Raw genomic sequence first — 19,142 nt, forward strand, 5'->3', positions numbered from 1 at the left:
AGAAAAATTTAAAACAGGATGCTTTAGTCTGCATTCAGAGTTCATCAGCTTTCTCTCTGCAGGTAGATAGACATTTTTCATTAACAAACAGGAAATAACCAATTGCTGAAGTGAGAATAATTTCTGTTTAAACTGACTGCCAAGTCAGACAAGCAGAGTTAGTATCCAGTGGCCAATTCAAAGTTCAAAATCAACATCACAGTGGAAGAGCTACATACAATTGCATATGGCTTCAATCTAACCTTGTGAAACAAGTCTGAAATGTGAAAAAGTGGGAAGATAGTAAAAAAAAAAAAAAAAAAAAAAAAAAAAAAAAAAGATCGGGGGCAGCTGGGTAGCTTAGTGGATTGAGAGGCAGGCCTAGAAACGATAGGTCCCAGGTTCAAATCTGGCCTCAGACACTTCCCAGTGTGACCCTGGGCAAGTCACTTGACCCCCATTGCCTAGCCTTACCACTCTTCTGCCTTAGAACCAATACCCAGTATTGACTCCAAGACAGAAGGTAAGGGTTTAAAAAAAAAGGGGGGGGTTTGTTTTTTTTTTATTAAAAAAAAAAAAAAGATCAAGAGAACATAGGTTTAGAGTTGGAAGGGATCTTGGAGGTCTTTTAGTCCTAACCCCCTATTTTATAGTTAAGGAAACTGAGGCCTCAAGAGATAAAAATGCCTTGCCCAAGGTTGCATAGGTAATAAATGGCAGCAAAGGTACTGACTATAACTACCAATTTCTGCTACAGTTTAACTGGTATACAGCAATTTCCACACAATGTAACCAAAAAGACCCAGAAACTACTTCAGCTCCATCCATGGTGTTTTCTTTCATTTACTACTCCAGTGACACTAGTCTCCTGGTTGTTCCCTGAATGAGACACTCCAACTCCTGGCTCCTGCCAGCCATTTTTCTGATTGTCCCCTACATCTAGAACTCTCTCCTTCCTCAGCTTTACCTCCTGATTTCCCTGGCTTCCTTTAAGTCTCTACCCAAATTCCATCTTCTACTGAGAGCCTTTCCCAACTCCTCTCAATTCTAGTGCCTTCCTTCTCTTAATGATTCCCTATTTATCCTGTATATAGCTTGTTTGCACATATTGTAGGCTTTTTGTGCCTTGCCATCTTACCTAAGGGCAGAAACTATTATCTTTTTTTTTTTTGTATTTCAAGTATTTAACACATAGTAGGCACTTCATAAATGTTTATGGACTGATTTTCAAGTGCTTTACTTTGTTCCTACAATGAACCTGAACTAAAAGGGTAATGGCATCAGACTTGTGCCTCCAGCTCAGGTCTATCCTCTATCCTTTTCTATAATGCCGTGTGTGTAGGTGTGTGTNAGAGAGAGAGAGAGAGAGAGAGAGAGAGAGAGAGAGAGAGAGAGAGATTGCGGGAGGGACAGAGACAGAGACAGACAGAGAGATTGAGGGAGAGAGGAAGAAAGGGAGAGAGAGACAGAGAAAATGAGAGAGAGACAGGGAGAACGAAAGAGAGAGACAGAGTTAGAGAGAGAGATGGAGAGGGAGAGACAGAGGGAGAGAGAGATTGAGGGAGAGTGAAAGAGGGAGAGACAGAGAGAGACAGAGACACAGAGACAGGTAGAAAGAGAGACAGAGACAGAGAGTCAGGGATAGAGATTGAGGGAGAGGGTGAGATGGAGACAGACAGAGAGATTGAGGGAGAGGGAAAGACAGAGAGAGAGACAGAAAGAGACAGGGAGAAAGAGAGACACAGAAACACACACACACAGACAGAGACAGAGAGAGACAGAATCAGAGAGAAGGACCTCTTGACTTATAATTTAAATCTGTGTTTGGAAATTCTCATCCATGCACCTCATTTATAACTCACAATCTTAGCAAGTGCCTCAGAGACTGACTTTATATGACTTGATCTGTTGTCATAAAACTAACTGATGTAATCCTGATTCTAAGGTGCATGAATGTGTAGATGGCAATAGGGGGCCCTGGGTTTGGGTCCAGCTCACTTTACCTCTCTGGTCATCACATTTATTATCTCTAAATTAAAGGGGTTAGATCAGATGATTTCTGAGATTCCTAGATGGTTTCTATTCCCCAAATTCTATGATTCTTATCATAGCTTCCTAGCAAAATCTAAAGGGGACCAAGCTATCATCAGATATCATTTCTTGTACTGTATAACAGTATGTTGTTGTTGTTCAGTTGTTTTTCAGTCATGCCTGATGCTTTGTGACCCCATTTGCTGATTTCTTGGCAAAAATACTAGAGTGACTTGCCATCTTCTCTAGCTCATTTTACAGATGAGGAAATTGAGGCAAACAAGGTGAAGTGACTTGCCTAGAGTCACACAGCTAGGAAGTTTCTGAGACCAGAATTGAACTTAAATCTTCCTGACTCTAGGCCTGGTGTTCTATCCACCATGCCACCTAGTGTGAAAATACCCACCATTCTCAAGCCTCTTGTCCTCCCGGTTCTAGACCTATCAAATGTTTTCTCAACCCAGCCCTATAAGCCCCCAAGCAGGATGGGATCATAAACCTCAAAGGATCTTAGAAGGGACTCAAGAGATATTCTAGTATAGGCCTGGCCCACCCCTATTTTATAAATGAAAAAATTGAGACCTGGAGAGAAGGACCTGCTGGAAACCCTAGAGCTGTCATAATAACCTTTGTCTAGCACTTTAATTCTCCAAAACTATCACATCTGGTATCTAATTTTATCTTCCTCTCTTTGCCTTCTGTCTGTTTCCTAAGTGGGATTTTTTTCTGTTTCCTATCCTTTCCTTTTCTTCTTTCCAATTCTTTTTTTCCTTAATGAGTACAGATTTCCTTTCCTATTCTTTTTGTGTCTTGCCTCTCTTTCCCTTGCCTTCTTTTTAGATTCTTTTTTTTTTTTGAGTAGGTTCAGACACTACAAGCTTTTCCCCTCACATTCCTTCTGTGGAGTCTACACCTGGTTTCTCTTCAGTCAGTTCTGCTGGGCTGTAACTGGTCATTCCAGGCACTTGTGGCCACAGATGATTACTTTGATTGGGGGTCGGGAAGACCAGGCAAAGAGGGAACCTGAGAATTAACCGGCACCTGCTATGGCTTCCCTGTGTGCTGGAGTAGAGAAACATGGACAAGAAATGTCCTGACTCTTCCTCAGTCAATAACAGATCACAACTCCAGGTACCGCTGTCCTCCTTCAACACACATGGGCATGTGTGCAGCGATCCCTCTACACACACACACACACACAAACACACACACACACACACACACACACACACACCCTGAGTGCTGCCAAGAACACCAGACTGAGTCAGAGTATCCGGCTTTCCCATTCATTCACTATTTGTGGAACTTTGGCCTCATCAGTTCCCCTATTTCCTCATTTGGGTCACCCATGGCCCAGAATCACAGCTCTGAGCTCACACAGAGAGGTTAGAATTGAGGGGAGCTGTGTGCATACACAGGCATCTCTTCAGGAAGAAGGATCCTTGTCTTGTCTAATCCATTGGTCAACATTCTTCCATTGGACCCATCTTTTAAAAGGAAAGCCCAAGGGGGTGGGGAGCTAGCAGGAGAATTTGAATCGGTTCCAGAAGAAATGCTTCACAAGACAGGACATGAGGGAGGCATCCTCACAGAATCAATGTACGTCTTGTGTAGGGATGATACAAGGAAGAACAAAGAGGGGCTCAAATGAAGGTCAAAATGAGGGGGTGGAACTAAGATAATTATGGAGGTGTACAGTCCATCCCTTTCAGCTCTGACATGCTAATATTGGCATCTTGAATGCTGGTTCCAAGGACTTCTCCACATCTTTCTAGTAAAAGACAAATATTATTGAAAGGAAAACACTTTCCTGGGGAAAGAGCAGGAAATAGGACAGTTTTTAAGGCCCTCTACCTGCCTGGTCATTGACATACTGGTTTGTGTTGGACTTGTGAGTGTTTCCAACATAGTTTCATAGGAAAGTTTCCAGGAACCCTGGAACTGAACTCTCTCTATCAATCAATATTTATTAAGCACTTTGGGTATATGGAATGTTCAGGAAGGACTGTGAAGGCTTGCCAAGCCCTTTTCAGGGCTGACCATCCACCTTTGGTGTCTATCTTTCACCAGAAACTGTAGCATGCACAATGGCCACACTCTGGTAAAACTGTCCCAGATGAACTAAAACGACATGGGAACAATTTGTCACAGTGGCCAGGAAGGTGGCTAAAGCAGGTGTTGTCCAGTGCTGTCCAGTGCTTAGAGCTTAGTCAGACATTGAAGAGGCTAAGGTCATAACTGTATCTGGGGCATCACCAGTCACCCTGACTTTGTCTTTTCATTGGACTTTGATGATTATAGAAGAAAGAGAGATCAAGGCTGTGAGATCAGTGACATTGTGCAACTCTGCCTCATTTAAATCCAATTCAAGCACAAATCAAGATAGCATTCAGTGATGTGATCAATTCTCTTTGAAAAGGAACTTTGTACAACATTAATCACCTACTCTGTGTCAACCACTGTGATAGACCTTAAGAATACAAATAAAAAGAATGAAGCAATTCTATCTCTCAAGAAGATATTTATGGAATCCACAGAAAGAACTGTGGGAGTAGAAACACAGAAGAAAAACATTAACTTGATCACATGGTTCTTTGGGAACATGACTTGGGGATGTAGACTCTAAAGGATCACTCTATTGTAAATATTAATAATATGGAAATAGGTCTTGATAAATGACACATGTAAAACCCAGTGGAATTGCTCATTGGCTACGGGAGGGGGGAAGGAGGAGGTGAGGGAAAGAACATGAAGCATGTAACCATGGAAAAATATTCTTAATTAATTAATTACATTTTTGTTAATAAAAGAAGGTATTTGTGGAGTTGGAGGTATGGGGAAGGGAAAACCAATCAATACAGGTCTACAACACAAGTACGGAGGCATGGGTTTGGGGGCAACTGGGTGGCACAATGGAAAGAGACTTGGGTCTAGAGTCAGGAAGACCTGAGGTCAAATCTGGTTTCAGATGCTTCCTAGCTGTGTGACAGTAAGCAAGTCACTTGGTCCTGTTTGCCTCAGTTTCTTCATATGTAAAATGAGCTGGAGAAGGAAATGGTAAATGAGTCCAGTATCTTTGCCAAGAAAACCCCAAATGGGATCATGAAGAGTCAGCATTACTGACTTGCTCATGGTATAACTGAATGTGACAGGAGGTCTATCCTGGTATTCCATCTCCTCACCCCTCCAGTGCCTTCTTTCTGAGATTCCATTTATACTGAAAACTAGGGACATTATTGATGGCCTGAGGAGGAGGAGGAGGATAGGAGGCATGAAACCATTTACATTGTATATATCTTCTAAGTATAGTGATTGTCTCTCCTGATTGAAATTAAGCTTGAGGACAGGGACCATGTTTTGGCCCCTTTTTGCATCCGTGAATGGAATATAGTAAATGTCGATAAATGCATGTTGACTGTATGCCAATAAATGCAGGTAGCTGCCTTCTCCTCTCCTCCTCCCCACTACCATGGGCACACAACCAGCTAGCAGCCAATCCAGGGCTAGAATCTTGGTTACTCAAGTCTTGTCTAGCACTCTGAGAGCAGAATGTAACCATCAACCTTTCCTAGCCATGAGCTACAATTTCTAAATAAGACTCATCAGCTTGAATGTCTTCCAACCCTTTTCACGTCTGCCTTTAAATACCAGTGGCCAGGCCACAGATGTTTTTCCCTGCCTTTATGTTTGATGTGTCCTTTGAAAAAGGAAAATGGGCTTCTGGTACTGTGCGGTAAAGTAATAGGATTTTTATCTCTGCTCGGATTCTAATTCTCCCCTCAGTTCTTGCTGTTGCTTCTCATCTTCTTCACCTTGTGGGCTCTTCTTTGGAATCCCAGCCAAGCTTCCGCTCTCTTAAAGCAGCATTGAGGGCTTCCCTCACCCTTTCTCCCAGTTCCCCATGGAAGGCTAAGGACCTTATTTATGGCCTGAGGAGGAGGAGGATGAGAGGTATGAAACCATAATGCTTTGTCCAGTCATTTCTTCTGAAAGGTTTAATTGTCTTTCCACCGGAGCCTGGAATTTTCTGTCTTTGTTTTGCACAGATGGCAGCCCACAGATCCCAGGAGGAAGAGCTGTGTGCTGCTGGGCCGTACTAGTGAGCATCCTCCTGGGGTAGTTCTAGAGGGCTCCAGGTGGCTGGCTGTGGGAGCCTTGAGAGAGGCCAGAGCCTATCCTATAACTCTCAGTCTTCTTCCTCTGAGAATTCCCAGTCCCAAGAACAAGCTTTCTGAGAACTATATTTTCTGGGTTAAAGGTGAAAAATGCAGTGCTTCCCCAGAATGGAAAACACACAGCCTGCCAGCTCTGGCCTCAGTTCAGAAAGCCAAGCTGTTCTTCCTACCCAAGAGGCCGCCAGCTCCTTGGGGGAAGGGAGCCAGGCCTGGTGGGGGCAGGGAAGAGGCTGCAGAGGCAGGAAGTCCAGAGGAAGGTGTTTGCTTCTCTGACATCAGAGCACTTAATGTATGGAAACCGACTGACATGTTTATATTGGAACAGAACTAGAGACTTGCTGGAACAGCTAAAACAAGTGACTGGATCAGGAAATGAAATGCAAATAACACCGACAAGCTCTACAGGCTTGCCTAAGGAAGGTTACCTTTCCAGCCAGAGAAAAAGGTCACTGGCATGCCAGGGGTCACCCAGGACATCCGGGATGGAGAGGGGAGCTGGGATGGAATGGAGGAGGAAAGCTACCACCTACCAGCCTGCAAGACTTCAGGCAGAGCTCAAAGGTGCCCTGAGGCAGGGAATTCCACGGTAATAGCAAAAATTGTAACTCTCAGGAATTTCCACACCATGTGGGTGGAGGTCTGGAGTTGGATGAGAGAGAAATGCTATGGCTGGCTCTTGAATCCCTTAGATTGCAAGGTCCTTGAGGACAGGGACTGTCACCTTTTTTTGGTGTGTCTCCAGAGTTTAGGGCATAGTGCCTGGCACATAGTAGGAGGTTAGTAAATATTTATTGAATTGGATTGAATCTTCTTCCTAATTGGAACACATAGTATGAACTCAGTAAATATTAATTGAATTGGATTGAATCTTCTTCCTAATTGGGGTACATAGTAGGAGCTTAGTAACTATTTATTGAATTGGATTGAACCTTCTTCCTAATTGGAAGGAATTAATGAGCTCCTTGCCTAAACTGCTAAATTTCATTAGTTGCAGGTGTTCTTTTCTTTCTACCAAACCTCTCACCAAAGCATCAACCAGAGCAAAGAACTGAATGAACTGATGAGTAGCCCCAACTGTCTTTAACCATCATGAACCCCTAAGGCTCATGCCCTAACTCAGCAGAACCAAATGTACATTTACCTATTGTGGGCTAAGTGCTGAGGGAGATGTACAGAGTCTTTTTACTGCATGTGAATAACTATAATACAAGAAATCCTGAGGAAGTATAGTAGGTACTGAGAATCTTGCTATTTCAGAGAGAGTACTTCAAAGGGATAGGAGGGTAGAGTTGTCTATTCTGCCCTTCTTTATTCTACTGGGTCTGTGATCTTCATTATGTGTTTTCCTTCTAACAGTGACCCATCCAAGTATAGCCATCTTTTGTGACTTACCTGAGTCCTCCCTAGTCATCATTTTGAGATCCATTCAAAGTGCTTAGAGACTTTCTCTCAAAATACCAAACATGCAGGGGAACAGCTGGGCCATCCATCCATTATGCCTCACTCTCACTGGTCCATATTTCTTGATGATACATCTCTTTTCTTCCCGGGAATCTATTTCATCCCCAGGAGAGGGAGCAGGGTAGGGGTGGGAACCAGCAAATTATGTCCCCAGTGGCCAAATCTAGTCCACTTCTGTTTTTGTTTAGCCCAATCCACTCTAAAGTGAGGACCACAAGAAAAGTGAGCCAGATTTGGCCCTCGGGCCACAGTTTTGTTTTGTTTTGTTTTGCTCAAGCATTCTCCCTCCAAAGAACATATCCCTGAATCCATAGCCTTTCCTCTATTTCTTCCCTTTCTCCTCCAGCCCCCTTCCCCCACCATATCGACTGCAACTACCAACTGCATGGTTCATTCAAGTACACAACTATTTTTATGACTGGGAGGGAATGGGGGCACAAACTATGTGCCAATGAGGTAAGTCATAGCTTTGCAATCTCATGTTATGTGGGGAACCTGGCACAAGGTGAAAACATTTAATAGTCTTTTTCAGGCTCCATGGTGGCACCAGAGTCAGGCAACTGGACTTATAGTTCTGGCTCTGCCACTAACGAGTTTCATGACCTTGAACAACCTAATTAACTTTCTCATCTGTTAAGTGAACAGTTTGGACTGAAATGATCTCAGAGATTCTTCCAAGTCTACTTCCATGCTATGCTCCGTTAGTGCTGCTGAGTGGGACAGAAGCAAAGTCTTATTTGGGTCCCCAACCCAACAATTCATTTAGTTTCAGATTTAGACTGTATTCCAACATGGCACCAGAAATGCCCCACTTAATGCTGGCTCTTGGTCGATGCTCTGCAATTACTGACTTGGTTATTCCTGGTTCAGGACACAGAATTTTATTCAATTTTTTCAGGTAGGGGACTTCAAACTCAATCAACTAAGTATTGATTAAGCAGAGTTTGCTTCTTTTTTCCTTTCTTTTCTTTAAAAATCCATGCCTACCAGTGCATGGTGCATAATGTTGGTGTTGTTCAGTCCTTTCAGTTTAGCCCTTTCAGTTTGTGACCCCATTTGGGATTTTCTTGGCAAAGATCTTGGAGAAGTTTGCCATTTCCTTCTCCAGCTCATTTGACAGATGAGGAAACTGAGATATACAAAGTTAAGTGACTTATCCAGGGTCACACAGCCAGTAAATGTCTGAGGGCAGATTTAAACTCAGGAAGATGAGTTAGGCCTAGTACTTTATCCACTGTGCTGCCTGGCTCCTCCAGACAAGGATGCCATAGTGAAATAATCATAAAAATGACTAGAGCTTAGAGGTTTGCAAAGCACTTTACCTAGATTTTCTCATTGATACTCACCACAACCCTTGGATATACATAATATTATTATTCCCATTTTTCCATATGGAGAATGATTTGCTCAGGGCCACATAACTCTTAAATGTCTGAGGCAGTTCTTCCTTTTTCTAAGTCTGGTGCCAAGATGAGATATTTAGAGTTGAAAGGGAACTTTATTAAAGGTCGTCTATTTCAGTGATATCAAACTCAACTATGAATGGGGAACAATTAATCCAGATATAAGAATCTCTGAGGGCAACATGTTTATTTAGTTATAAAATATAATGCTGTGTTTTAGGATATTCTTATTTATTTTGTGAAATATTTCCCAAGGACATTTTAATCTGGTTCACACTACTCTGGTGTGTTTCAGGCTACAAAAAGCCTTCCAGCTATATGTTTGACACATCCCATCTACTTCGACCCTCTCATTAGACAAAAGGGGAAACTGAGATCTGAAGAGAATAACTTGCCCAAACCCACATTGAACTAATTCACTGTAGAATACAGGGTGATTCATCTATTTACTCTGTACCTCAGTTTCTTCATCTGTCCCATGGGGATATCATGTTTCCTATTTGATTATTTTTATCTGTCTTCCTACATTATCTTGACAACTAGACTAGAAGCTCTTGGAGGGCAGATTCCATATCAACATCTTTGTATCTGTAGGCTCTTCATATTCACAACAAAAGGAATGCTCATTTTCAAGAAGTGATTTTTCTTTCTTTTTGGGTGGGAGTGGGGGGGTGGAGAGGCCAGGCCTAAGACTTGGTACTTTCCCTCTAAGAGTGATACTAGGTGACAAGGAGCCATTATCCGTGTTCACACTCATCCCCAGACTCTTGACTGAAAGGCAAGAGAATACAAATGAGCAGGCAACTAATTTGGCAGGGAAGCTGCTGGCCACCTCTAACATCAGGCTATGCTTATTTTGAGGTTCCCAAAGTCACCATGCTGAGACACAACACCATGGAACCCAAAGATGGGAATTAAAACTCACCTCTCCCATTTACTACTTGGGTGAAACTTACTCTAGTTTGACAAGCCATTTCTATTTTCCTGAGTCTCAGTTTACACGTCCATGAACAAGGGTGATGATACTCACATGGCTTACTTCACAGGGTTGGAAGGAACAAAACTGATGGATGGATGGATGGATGGATGTGTCCAAATGGGAGTCATCCTTTTTTATGTCTCTTCCCCTACCCACTGTACCTTGCATAGTGCTTTTTGCATTGCATGGCCATAATGGTTCTATATTGAATGAAAAAGACTGATGCCATGACTGGGGCTAATTATAGTTCATTTCTTCAGTCAGGTCAGATTTCTCAGCTCTTCGTGTGGACAGGGTGTGCAGCTCAAATTTCCCTCAAATGGTCATGCCACTGGGATATACACTTCAGGCTATAGAGTCATAAGCCTAGACATCAAAGGGCCCAGGGCTGACCTTTTGGAAGGACAGCTCCTCCATAGCCCCACCTTGATGGTTCTGTCTGCTTTCAGGCTTCTTCACAGCAAATGTGAGCAATGACACTTTTTTACAGGACATGGGGCTACTCTAAGGGTTAGCAATCATGCTAGTTGAATGAATGAACAAAGCGAAATGATTAACTAGATTGATAGGGGAATGAATAAATGAGTGACTGACTGTTCTTTCCCACATTATCCTATTTTTAAAGATTTCACTACAGTTTTCTCCCCGTTCAACGTAAAAAGTAATGTTAAAATATCCAGGAACAACATATGTTCAATCCTTTAATCAGCTTAGGTCAGGAAAGCTTCATAATTATACACTCTGAATCATGAATATTGACAAAAGAGAATTGTCAGACTCCTGGTTGCCCACCCTGACCCTATTCCCCACAGACACCAAACAGTGTCCATATGTAAAAATGTTCAAGGACTAAAGTGGAATTCACTTAAATTTTCCAAAGTATACTATGTGGTCAGTTCTGCCTCTATAAAAATATACACATACAAAAGTACTTCTACAAAATCATGGTGTCTATTTTCTGAGGTTTGCATTATTTTGTTAAAAAAGGAGGCTTTTAATATTAAGAGTAACCTTTTCAGCCCCCCTAACCATTCTGAAATAGCTTCCATAGGACTAAGTTTCTTCTTTCCTTATGTACATGGCCTGGCCAGAATGTGCTGAGGACAGAGCAGCAGGTAGCTAAACAATTTCATGGGGTGGGGGAAGAAATGGAAAGTTTGGGGTCACATAGTCATCCTGCTGTCATTAAAAGTATCAGGAATCAGGAGTGAAGAAAAGCATTTTAATACTGTTCTGCTGGATGTTTAAAAAGAAAGTACTATGAGTCACAATATAGTCATTGAACTACTCATCACAGCACAGCCATCTCTGGAATTCTCATTGATGTAGGATCTCTTTAGTTGCTATACATTCGGTGGACAGTCTGACATTTCCTACGCGGAGGATTCAGTGGGATTTGGTCCACAGAGTGTCAGCCGGGAAAGCCGCTGGGATTCCTTTCTAGGTCCAGAGTTTCTGATTGGGATGTTGTCCTCTTTGATGAGGAGGGAGTGCCCTGGGGACTTGGTGTGCAGCACTGGGCTGGATGTCAGGGACACAGGGCTTCTGGAGGAAAAATGCTCGCTCTCCCTTGGGGAAGGTTGGCTGCTCTTACTTGGCTCCGCAGGTGTTGATGTTTTTCCCATCAGCTGCATCTTCCACCAGGGAAATGTGGTAATCAGTCGAAAGAGTGAAATGGGAGATACAGCCGACTAGACCTCTCATGTATTGCCTATTTGTGTGCAGAGCAATTTCCTTCATTCCGCCTGCCAGGGACAGAGAGAAAAGGAAATGGGAAGAGTCAAAAGGGAGATTGCAGACCTATAGAATCATAACATCTCATAATTGGAAGAGACCTAAATTTTCATCCTATTTCTGCCCTCAGAGACCATCCCCACCTCCAAAATTCAAATCCCTCTACAGCATGATAACTTCTTAAATATTTTAAAAGGTAGCTATGTTGTCTCCCATTCACCACCCTCTTCTTCCAGCAGTCTAAACTTCTACTTCCTTCCCATGAGTTTGGGACTCTACAGAATCCTGGACACCTGTTTCTAGAGGCTGGCCAACTTCTCACAGATCACAGGAACGAAGATTTATAGCTGGAAGAGACCTCAGAGATCATGTGGTACAGTGCTCTCATGTTTACAGATGAAGAAACTGAGGCCTTGAGAGGTTAAGTGGTTTGGTCCAATTCAAAGAGGAAATACCAGAGGTAGAATTCAATATCTTTCCTCATGACTGAACACAATACTCCACATTTAGTTTGACCAGGAAAGAATACAAGGGGACAGTTGCTCCCCTAGTTCAAGATGCTTCACATTCCTTGAATTGGGTAGATGGCAACTTCTTGCCACCTTTCTTGAGTCTGCTTGCACAACTAAGGTACCACTGTATCCACTGCCTGACTTCTCCCTATGGTCAATGAAACAAAGCGATGGGGGCTGAATCTCACATTTCACATTCATCTGTCCTATTAACTGCGAAGGAGTGAAGTAGATGGGTATAAATATATGCTGTATGCTTACATTCTAGTTAAAGCCCCCTCCTTGGAACAAAGTGGTCACTGCCAACGTTTTTGAATGAAGGGATTTCAGTTAGTCCATAAACAAGAATTCATTTCAGTGAAATGTGGAGTTAAAAAATAAAGGTCACACCAGTTTCAAACATCATGAGTTAGCAAATGTGCTAAATAACATTTAGTACTTTTCTATTAATCTAATTTTATTAACTAATTTACATATTTTATTAATTACAAAGAGGCATTCCAATTTTTTGTAATTACATGGAGGAAGGCTTAGAGTTCACTGATTCACTCCTCCTCCTAAGTCTTTGCTGGGCTGGGGAGATGGAGTAGAGGTGTCTGGAAACAGAAGAATGTCTCCTTCCTTCCTTCCTTCCTTCCTTAACTAGGTGGTACCTGGTTTTGGCAGGTTCTTGTTTCCTAAACAAGAAAGGCTTTGTTTCCCCAAGGGATAGGCCCAAAGCACAAAGGGGTACAAGCAAGTTGTGTCTAGCCCCTGTAACTAGCCAGGGGATGGGCGCGGAAGAATTGAAGACCTCCCAAACTTCCTGCCTGCCACTCAATTGGCTTCAGCCACTGGAACTAATAGCTACAAGGAACCAATACCTTGACTTACAGGGAAAACCAATGTAAACAGGAGCCTTTAGCTGCAGCCAGGTGTCCCCAAGCTCACTCACCTACATAGAGATCTCCATTGATATTCAGCTGTCTCATCATCCCAGGGGATTTGCCTGTTCTCGCTCCATAGTCATCCACAGTTATCTTCCCAGATTGGCCATCCCTGGAAAGACAAGTTACCATTTACAGTGGTTACTTTATGGATAGCATTTAATGAAGGATGAGGATTAAGTGTGAGAACAATGCCCCACATCTGGTATTTACAAGAGCTTTCCAACACTCTAATCCTACTTCTGGCGTCCAATGTAGGATTGGAGAGCATAGAAGCTTTAATGAATGTCTATCTTCTGGCTCTAGTGAACACCTGTGGGCCCCCAAAGGACTATATAAAACAGAGCAAAGATGGCAAATATCTCTGCCCTGAGATCTGAACTCAGGTTGAGGTCTTCTGCTTTTTCATTTAGCTGTTCCTCTGTATAGCCACCAAGATTTGCCAGATAGGAATTTGCTAGGTACATCCCTTTTGCCTGCCTGACCTGAACTAATCTCAGGATCATCATTTTAAATCGGGCAAAGATTTTAGAGATCACTGAATCCAATTGATTTAATGTTCAGATAAGGAAGCTGAAGGAGGCCCAGAGGGATAAGGTGGTCTGCCCAAGGTCACCTTAGTGACTTAAATGACAAAGCTGGGTTTTGAACCCAGGTCCTCTGTCTTCCACTGTGTTTTCCCCACTGGACTACCCTGCCTCTTTTGATTATTCCAGCCTACTCTTCTGGGACTTAGCCATTTGTTCATCTGACCTGCAGTAACCATCAGATTCCTATATATTGACTGGACCCCTTCTGATCAGTGATATTATGTTCATACCCAAATCCAGTATAACAGAAACCAGTGAAAATGACAATTACACCACACAAGAGCTAGCCTGGTGCAGAGAACTTAGAAATGGACATTGCCCTGAATCTTTGAAGACTCAGAACTCTCATCATTACAGGCTCCACTTTAGTGTGACCAACAAGATGGAGGGATTATTGCTTGTTTAAAGAAAAAAAATACACATTGGTTATTTGAGACTAGGAGGTGGATGGGGGCACTTAGAGAGGGAAGAAAAGAAGTGAAAGGAGAGAGAGAGAGAAAAGAGAGAGAGAGAGAGAGAGAGAGAGAGAGAGAGAGAGAGAGAGAGAGAGAGAGAGAGAGAGAGAGAAACCTAGGGGTCTCCATTAGTCTTTTCCCATAAGTTAGACAATACTAATGTGCTAACAAAAAGTTAATTGGCAGATAGAAGTCATTCCTTACCTTGACATTGAAGTAAAGAATATGACACAGGACAAATAAGTAAGATGAGGGAGGATGAAGATTTAATGGAAGTAAAACGTTCTTCATAGCTAATTGTGAAATCATGAAATACTGAGAAGACCAGGGGTAAGAAAGCATTCTTTTTATTTATTTTTTATTTTTTTAAACCCTTAACTTCTGTGTATTGGCTCCTAGGTGGAAGAGTGGTAAGGGTAGGCAATGGGGGTCAAGTGATTTGCCCAGGGTCACACAGCTGGCAAGTGTCTGAGGCCAGATTTGAACATAAGACCTCCCGTCTCTAGGCCTGGCTCTCAATCCACTGAGCTACCCAGCTGCCCCCGTAAGAAAGCATTCTAATGGGAGCCAGAAGTTCCTAGAGTTGAAGGCAAAAGATTTAATCCAAGTGAGTCAGGTCCTGGAATGTTGGGACAATGACCAGACCCTTGAGGGGAGGCACAAGTATATATGTATGTATGCATAAGGTTGGGGGTGGATGGGGCAGAGAATGGTGTGTTGAGTCACTTCAGTCATATCCAATGCTTGGGACCCCATTTAAGTTTTTTTTTTTTTTTTTTTTTTTTGGCAGCAATAGAATGGAGTGGTTTTGCCATTTCCTTTTCTAGCTCATTTCACGGATGAAGAAATGGAGGCAAACAGGGTTAAAGTGACTTGTCTAAGGGTCAAACAGCTAGTAAGTATCTGAGGTCACATTTGACCTCTGATTTTCCTAACTTCAGGCTCAGTATTCTATCTATTGTGTCACCTAGCTGGGAGAATGGGGAGATGGGGCTAAACCAAAAGCCAGACTATTGTTTTTTGACTCTGATTCCTCCATGGATGGCTCTTACTCACCGGACAGCTTTCACTCTATGCCACCGGCCATCATTGAAGGATCCATTGACTACGATGGAAGCAACACCACTGCCCAAGTTGTAGCTAGAAACATAATTGGGAAAGAAGATGGCAGAGAAAAGCATAAAAGTTGAGAGTTCGATATATATATATAGCTTTGTGCCCACTGGCTGTATTCTATAAGCAATTGGCCAGTTTAGAACTTAGAATACAATTTTCCTAGAGATGCCATGTTAGCAATGATGGTACTTTTCTAGGTTAGTCCACTAAGTCCTACTTAATCCATAATGTCTCTGAAGATGTTTTCTTTTTAGTTATGAGAACCATTTTAATTAACCCTAATCACCATTTATAATTCTGTTTCAATGGGAAAATGCCCATTCTATCTTAAGACAACCATCACACATACTTCCCTGGTTCACCAGCAATACCAGAGTAGAGAGAGAGGTTTTGGCATCAATGTTTGGGGACAGGGAATTAGAAGAAAGGTGAGAAGTTCCTGGACTCTAGTAACTTATTGACCCATAACTTGTTGGCCTTTTATTTCAGGAGTTCTTAACCATTTTTTAAACCCTTATCTTCTGAAGAATTAGTATCAATTCTAAGACAGAAGAGCAGCAAGGCTAGATAATTGGAACTAAGTGATTTACCCACGGTCATCCAGCTAGGAAGTGTCTCAGGTCAAATTCAAACCCACGTCCTCCTGACTCTAAGCCTGGTACTCTACCTCCTGCTCCTACCTTAATCTACCTAGCCCCCTTAATCTGTTTTTGCGGTCTGATGAAGGACTGGACCCTATTTCAGAATAGTATTTTTAAATACATAAAATAAAATATTCAAAGTTATAAAAAAGCCAATTGTGTTGAAATACAATTAAGTTATTAAAAAGAACAAGTTCACAGACTCCAGGTTACAAACACTTGCTCTGTGCAGTAGGGTATAATGATTCAGAGGCTAGAAAAAAATGGGTCCAAATCCTGTCTTCACTGTCATTCACTGGCTGTGTAATCCTAGACAGGACACAATGAATTTGAACCTTAGTTTCTTCTGTTGTAAAATGGAGAGGAAGGAGTTATTGAACCTACTTCACAAGACCGTTGTGAATTTCAAATGAAATAATGAATTTATTTTGTGTATAAAATAAATTGCTTTCATAAAGTGCTTTCATAAACTTTAATGTCTTATAGAAAAGTCAGTTCTTTTTCCATTGACCTAAGAGGAAGCACTTTGCTACATTTGTATTCATTTAGAGAGAAAAATAACATCCTCGAGATGTGTTTTTCTCCAATTCAGTTTTAGAGAAACAAAAGGTGTCATAATGGACAAATACACACACACACTCAACTTGTCTGCACTGGTTGTCCACAATGTGTGTGTATTCACCCAAAGGAAAAAACCTAAAAACAACGATGTGAATGAAAACTGGTTTCTTACTGGTCTAGAACAGAGTTCGACAGACTATGGCCAACATTTGGCCCCTGAGCTAAGTGAGATTGGCTTTTCCATTTTTAAGTAAAGTTAATTGTAGTAAAAACCATTCATTTTAATTTTAAAATGATTTATTTTGCCATTTAAGAATGGTCAGAACCATTCTTAACCCACAGGTCTTACAAAAACAAGCTATGGGCCTCTGGTTAAAAGTTTGCTGGCTGGCCTCTGGTCTAGAATCAAATTTGCTCACCAGTGTACCATATTCATGGCAATCATTCTGGATAGAATGTGTCTGGAAACACTAGCACCCATTTTAATTCTAAGGTTATTTTTTTCTTTTGCCATAAATATGCATAGTACCAAGGCTCATTTTAGGTAATTTGGTAAAATAACAAAAACAACAATAGCAATAATAAATAATAACATGTATATTGCACTTACTCTTTGCTAGACATAGTGTTAATTGCTTTATTATTATTTTTTAAGATTGTGCTATTTATTTGCACAGGATTGGGGTGGGGGAAAGTGTAGGGATGCCATTTCTGTTCTCTACTCTCATGGTCCCCAATCCCAGCTCAAAAAATGACTTGTTTACCACTTCTTCCTTCTAATGGGGCTTTCTGGCAAAGAGGACAAAAAGAAGAACTTGGGGGTGGGAGATGAACACAGAAGTAAGAAAGGCAGAGGCTCAGGATGCAGAGACTGAGGGCTCCCATCCCTTTTCTATGATACCAAAACTCAGAGGTTGGAGTGACTATGTATATGTGTTTGTAAATTTTTTTTACAATTATTTTACTTGATCCTCATAGCAAGCCAAGAGAGGGTGCCGTTATTATCTCCATTTTACTGGCGAAGAAACTGAGGCAAACCGAGGTTAAATAATTTGCCCTGTAATGCAGGATTTCTTGCATTTGCAATATTACCCTAGGCAATCCTGTCAGTTAGCAGAATGGAACTCTGGTCTGGCAGGTGCCATCCCAGGTGCTGACAGTTGGGCTATGACTATATAAAGCCCTGCAAACCCAACTTTGGGGTCTGATTTCCTTGACCTCACCCAGACACCCAGCTACCCCTGACTTCCCCTTGGGGACCCAGGGAGGTTGAAGGGAGGTGGGTTGTGGAACGTGGGCAGGAATTAGTTTAGAGTAGCCTAATGGTCAGGGACATCCCTAAAACAACTCAACAACTTCATCTGTTTAACTGGTGGATCAAATAACATCAGGCCAGTGTCAAGTCATCTCTGGCTGAGGGTTGGTTCCCTCAGCCCGACCTTACCTTCTAGGTCCATTGCCAACACTTGCCATTTGCCCCTAGCAACAGCTTCACAAGACCTTGAACCCTCTTACCTTAGTTTTCCCTTTCCAGTTTAAATTATCCCTTAGCCTAAATCTGTGAGTTCCTGTAATTCCTTCAACATCACCAAGGCTAAAGAGACTGAGGAGAGGAGAGAATATTAAGAAGTTGAGGTTACAGTGAAGTGGAAGCTAAGCCTCCATTGTAACCAGGAAGTTGAGTCCCATTTCCTGCTGGGTTCTGCTCTCACCCAAAAGGAAGGCAGTTACTTCAGCAGGGAGGGGCCACCTACTCAACACCTTAAAGGAGCCTGCAGCTAGCAGTGGAGATTTACTGGGCACCACAGCTGAGGCTGCTCATTACTGATAGCTCCAAATCTCCTGCTAGTTTAGTTACAGGCTCCCAGGCTTCTGGTGACTCACATTTATTATTATCATCATATTATCCATCACATTATCATCCCAGAGTCACACAGCTGGTATCTGGGAATAATTTTAAAAAATTTAAATAAAAAAATTTAAAACCCATAACTTCCATCTCAGAGTTCATACTGTGTATTGGTTCTAAGGTAGAAGAATTAAGGGTAAGGGCTAGGCAACTGTACCTAAGTGACTTGTCCAGGGTCACACAGCTAGGAAGTATCTGAGGCCAGATTTGAACATGACCTTCCATCTATAGGTCTGGCACTCAATCCCCTGAGCCACCTCGCTGTCCCCCTGAGGACAGATTTGAATTCAGGTCTTCCTGACTCCAGGCCTGATGCCCTATCCACTTTGAAATCTAGTTATCCCTAAGCAACATAAAAAAAAAACAAACAAGAAAGCCCAAAGTCATCATAATTAAGGTTCCAATAATGGAGCAAAAACTCAAGCACTGAATCCCAAACAGAGAAGGAAAACAAAGATGAACATAATCTGAACTCTAATTTGGGTTAACTTCAAGTGACCTGGATGCTCGGTTTGTGTTAGGTTGCCAGCTTTTACAAAATTCTTTCAAAAGTATCTTTAAGCAAAACAGTCTTTTAAAAATAGATCTCTCTCTCTCTCTCTCTCTCTCTCTCTCTCTCTCTCTCTCTCTCTCTCTCTCTCTCTCCCTCTTTCTCTCTCTCTCTCTCTCT

The 19,142-nt window shown here is 42.1% G+C and overlaps 1 protein-coding gene across 1 annotated transcript in view; it reads right to left on the bottom strand.

Annotated features, from left to right (window-relative positions):
• Positions 1 to 10,725: 10,725 nt before the first annotated feature.
• EGFLAM (EGF like, fibronectin type III and laminin G domains) overlaps positions 10,726 to 19,142 on the bottom strand; it is a 261,725-nt gene continuing 253,308 nt past the window's right edge. The window contains exons 21-23 of the mRNA XM_044681387.1: positions 15,302 to 15,478; positions 13,209 to 13,312; positions 10,726 to 11,773 (exon numbers count right to left, since the gene is read on the bottom strand). Of these exons, the coding sequence (XP_044537322.1) occupies positions 11,619 to 11,773; positions 13,209 to 13,312; positions 15,302 to 15,478 (436 nt within the window). The 3' untranslated portion in view covers positions 10,726 to 11,618. The remainder of the gene's footprint in view (positions 11,774 to 13,208; positions 13,313 to 15,301; positions 15,479 to 19,142) is intronic.

The sequence above is a fragment of the Gracilinanus agilis genome, chromosome 1, assembly GCF_016433145.1.
Source record: "Gracilinanus agilis isolate LMUSP501 chromosome 1, AgileGrace, whole genome shotgun sequence".
NCBI lineage: Eukaryota > Metazoa > Chordata > Mammalia > Didelphimorphia > Didelphidae > Gracilinanus > Gracilinanus agilis.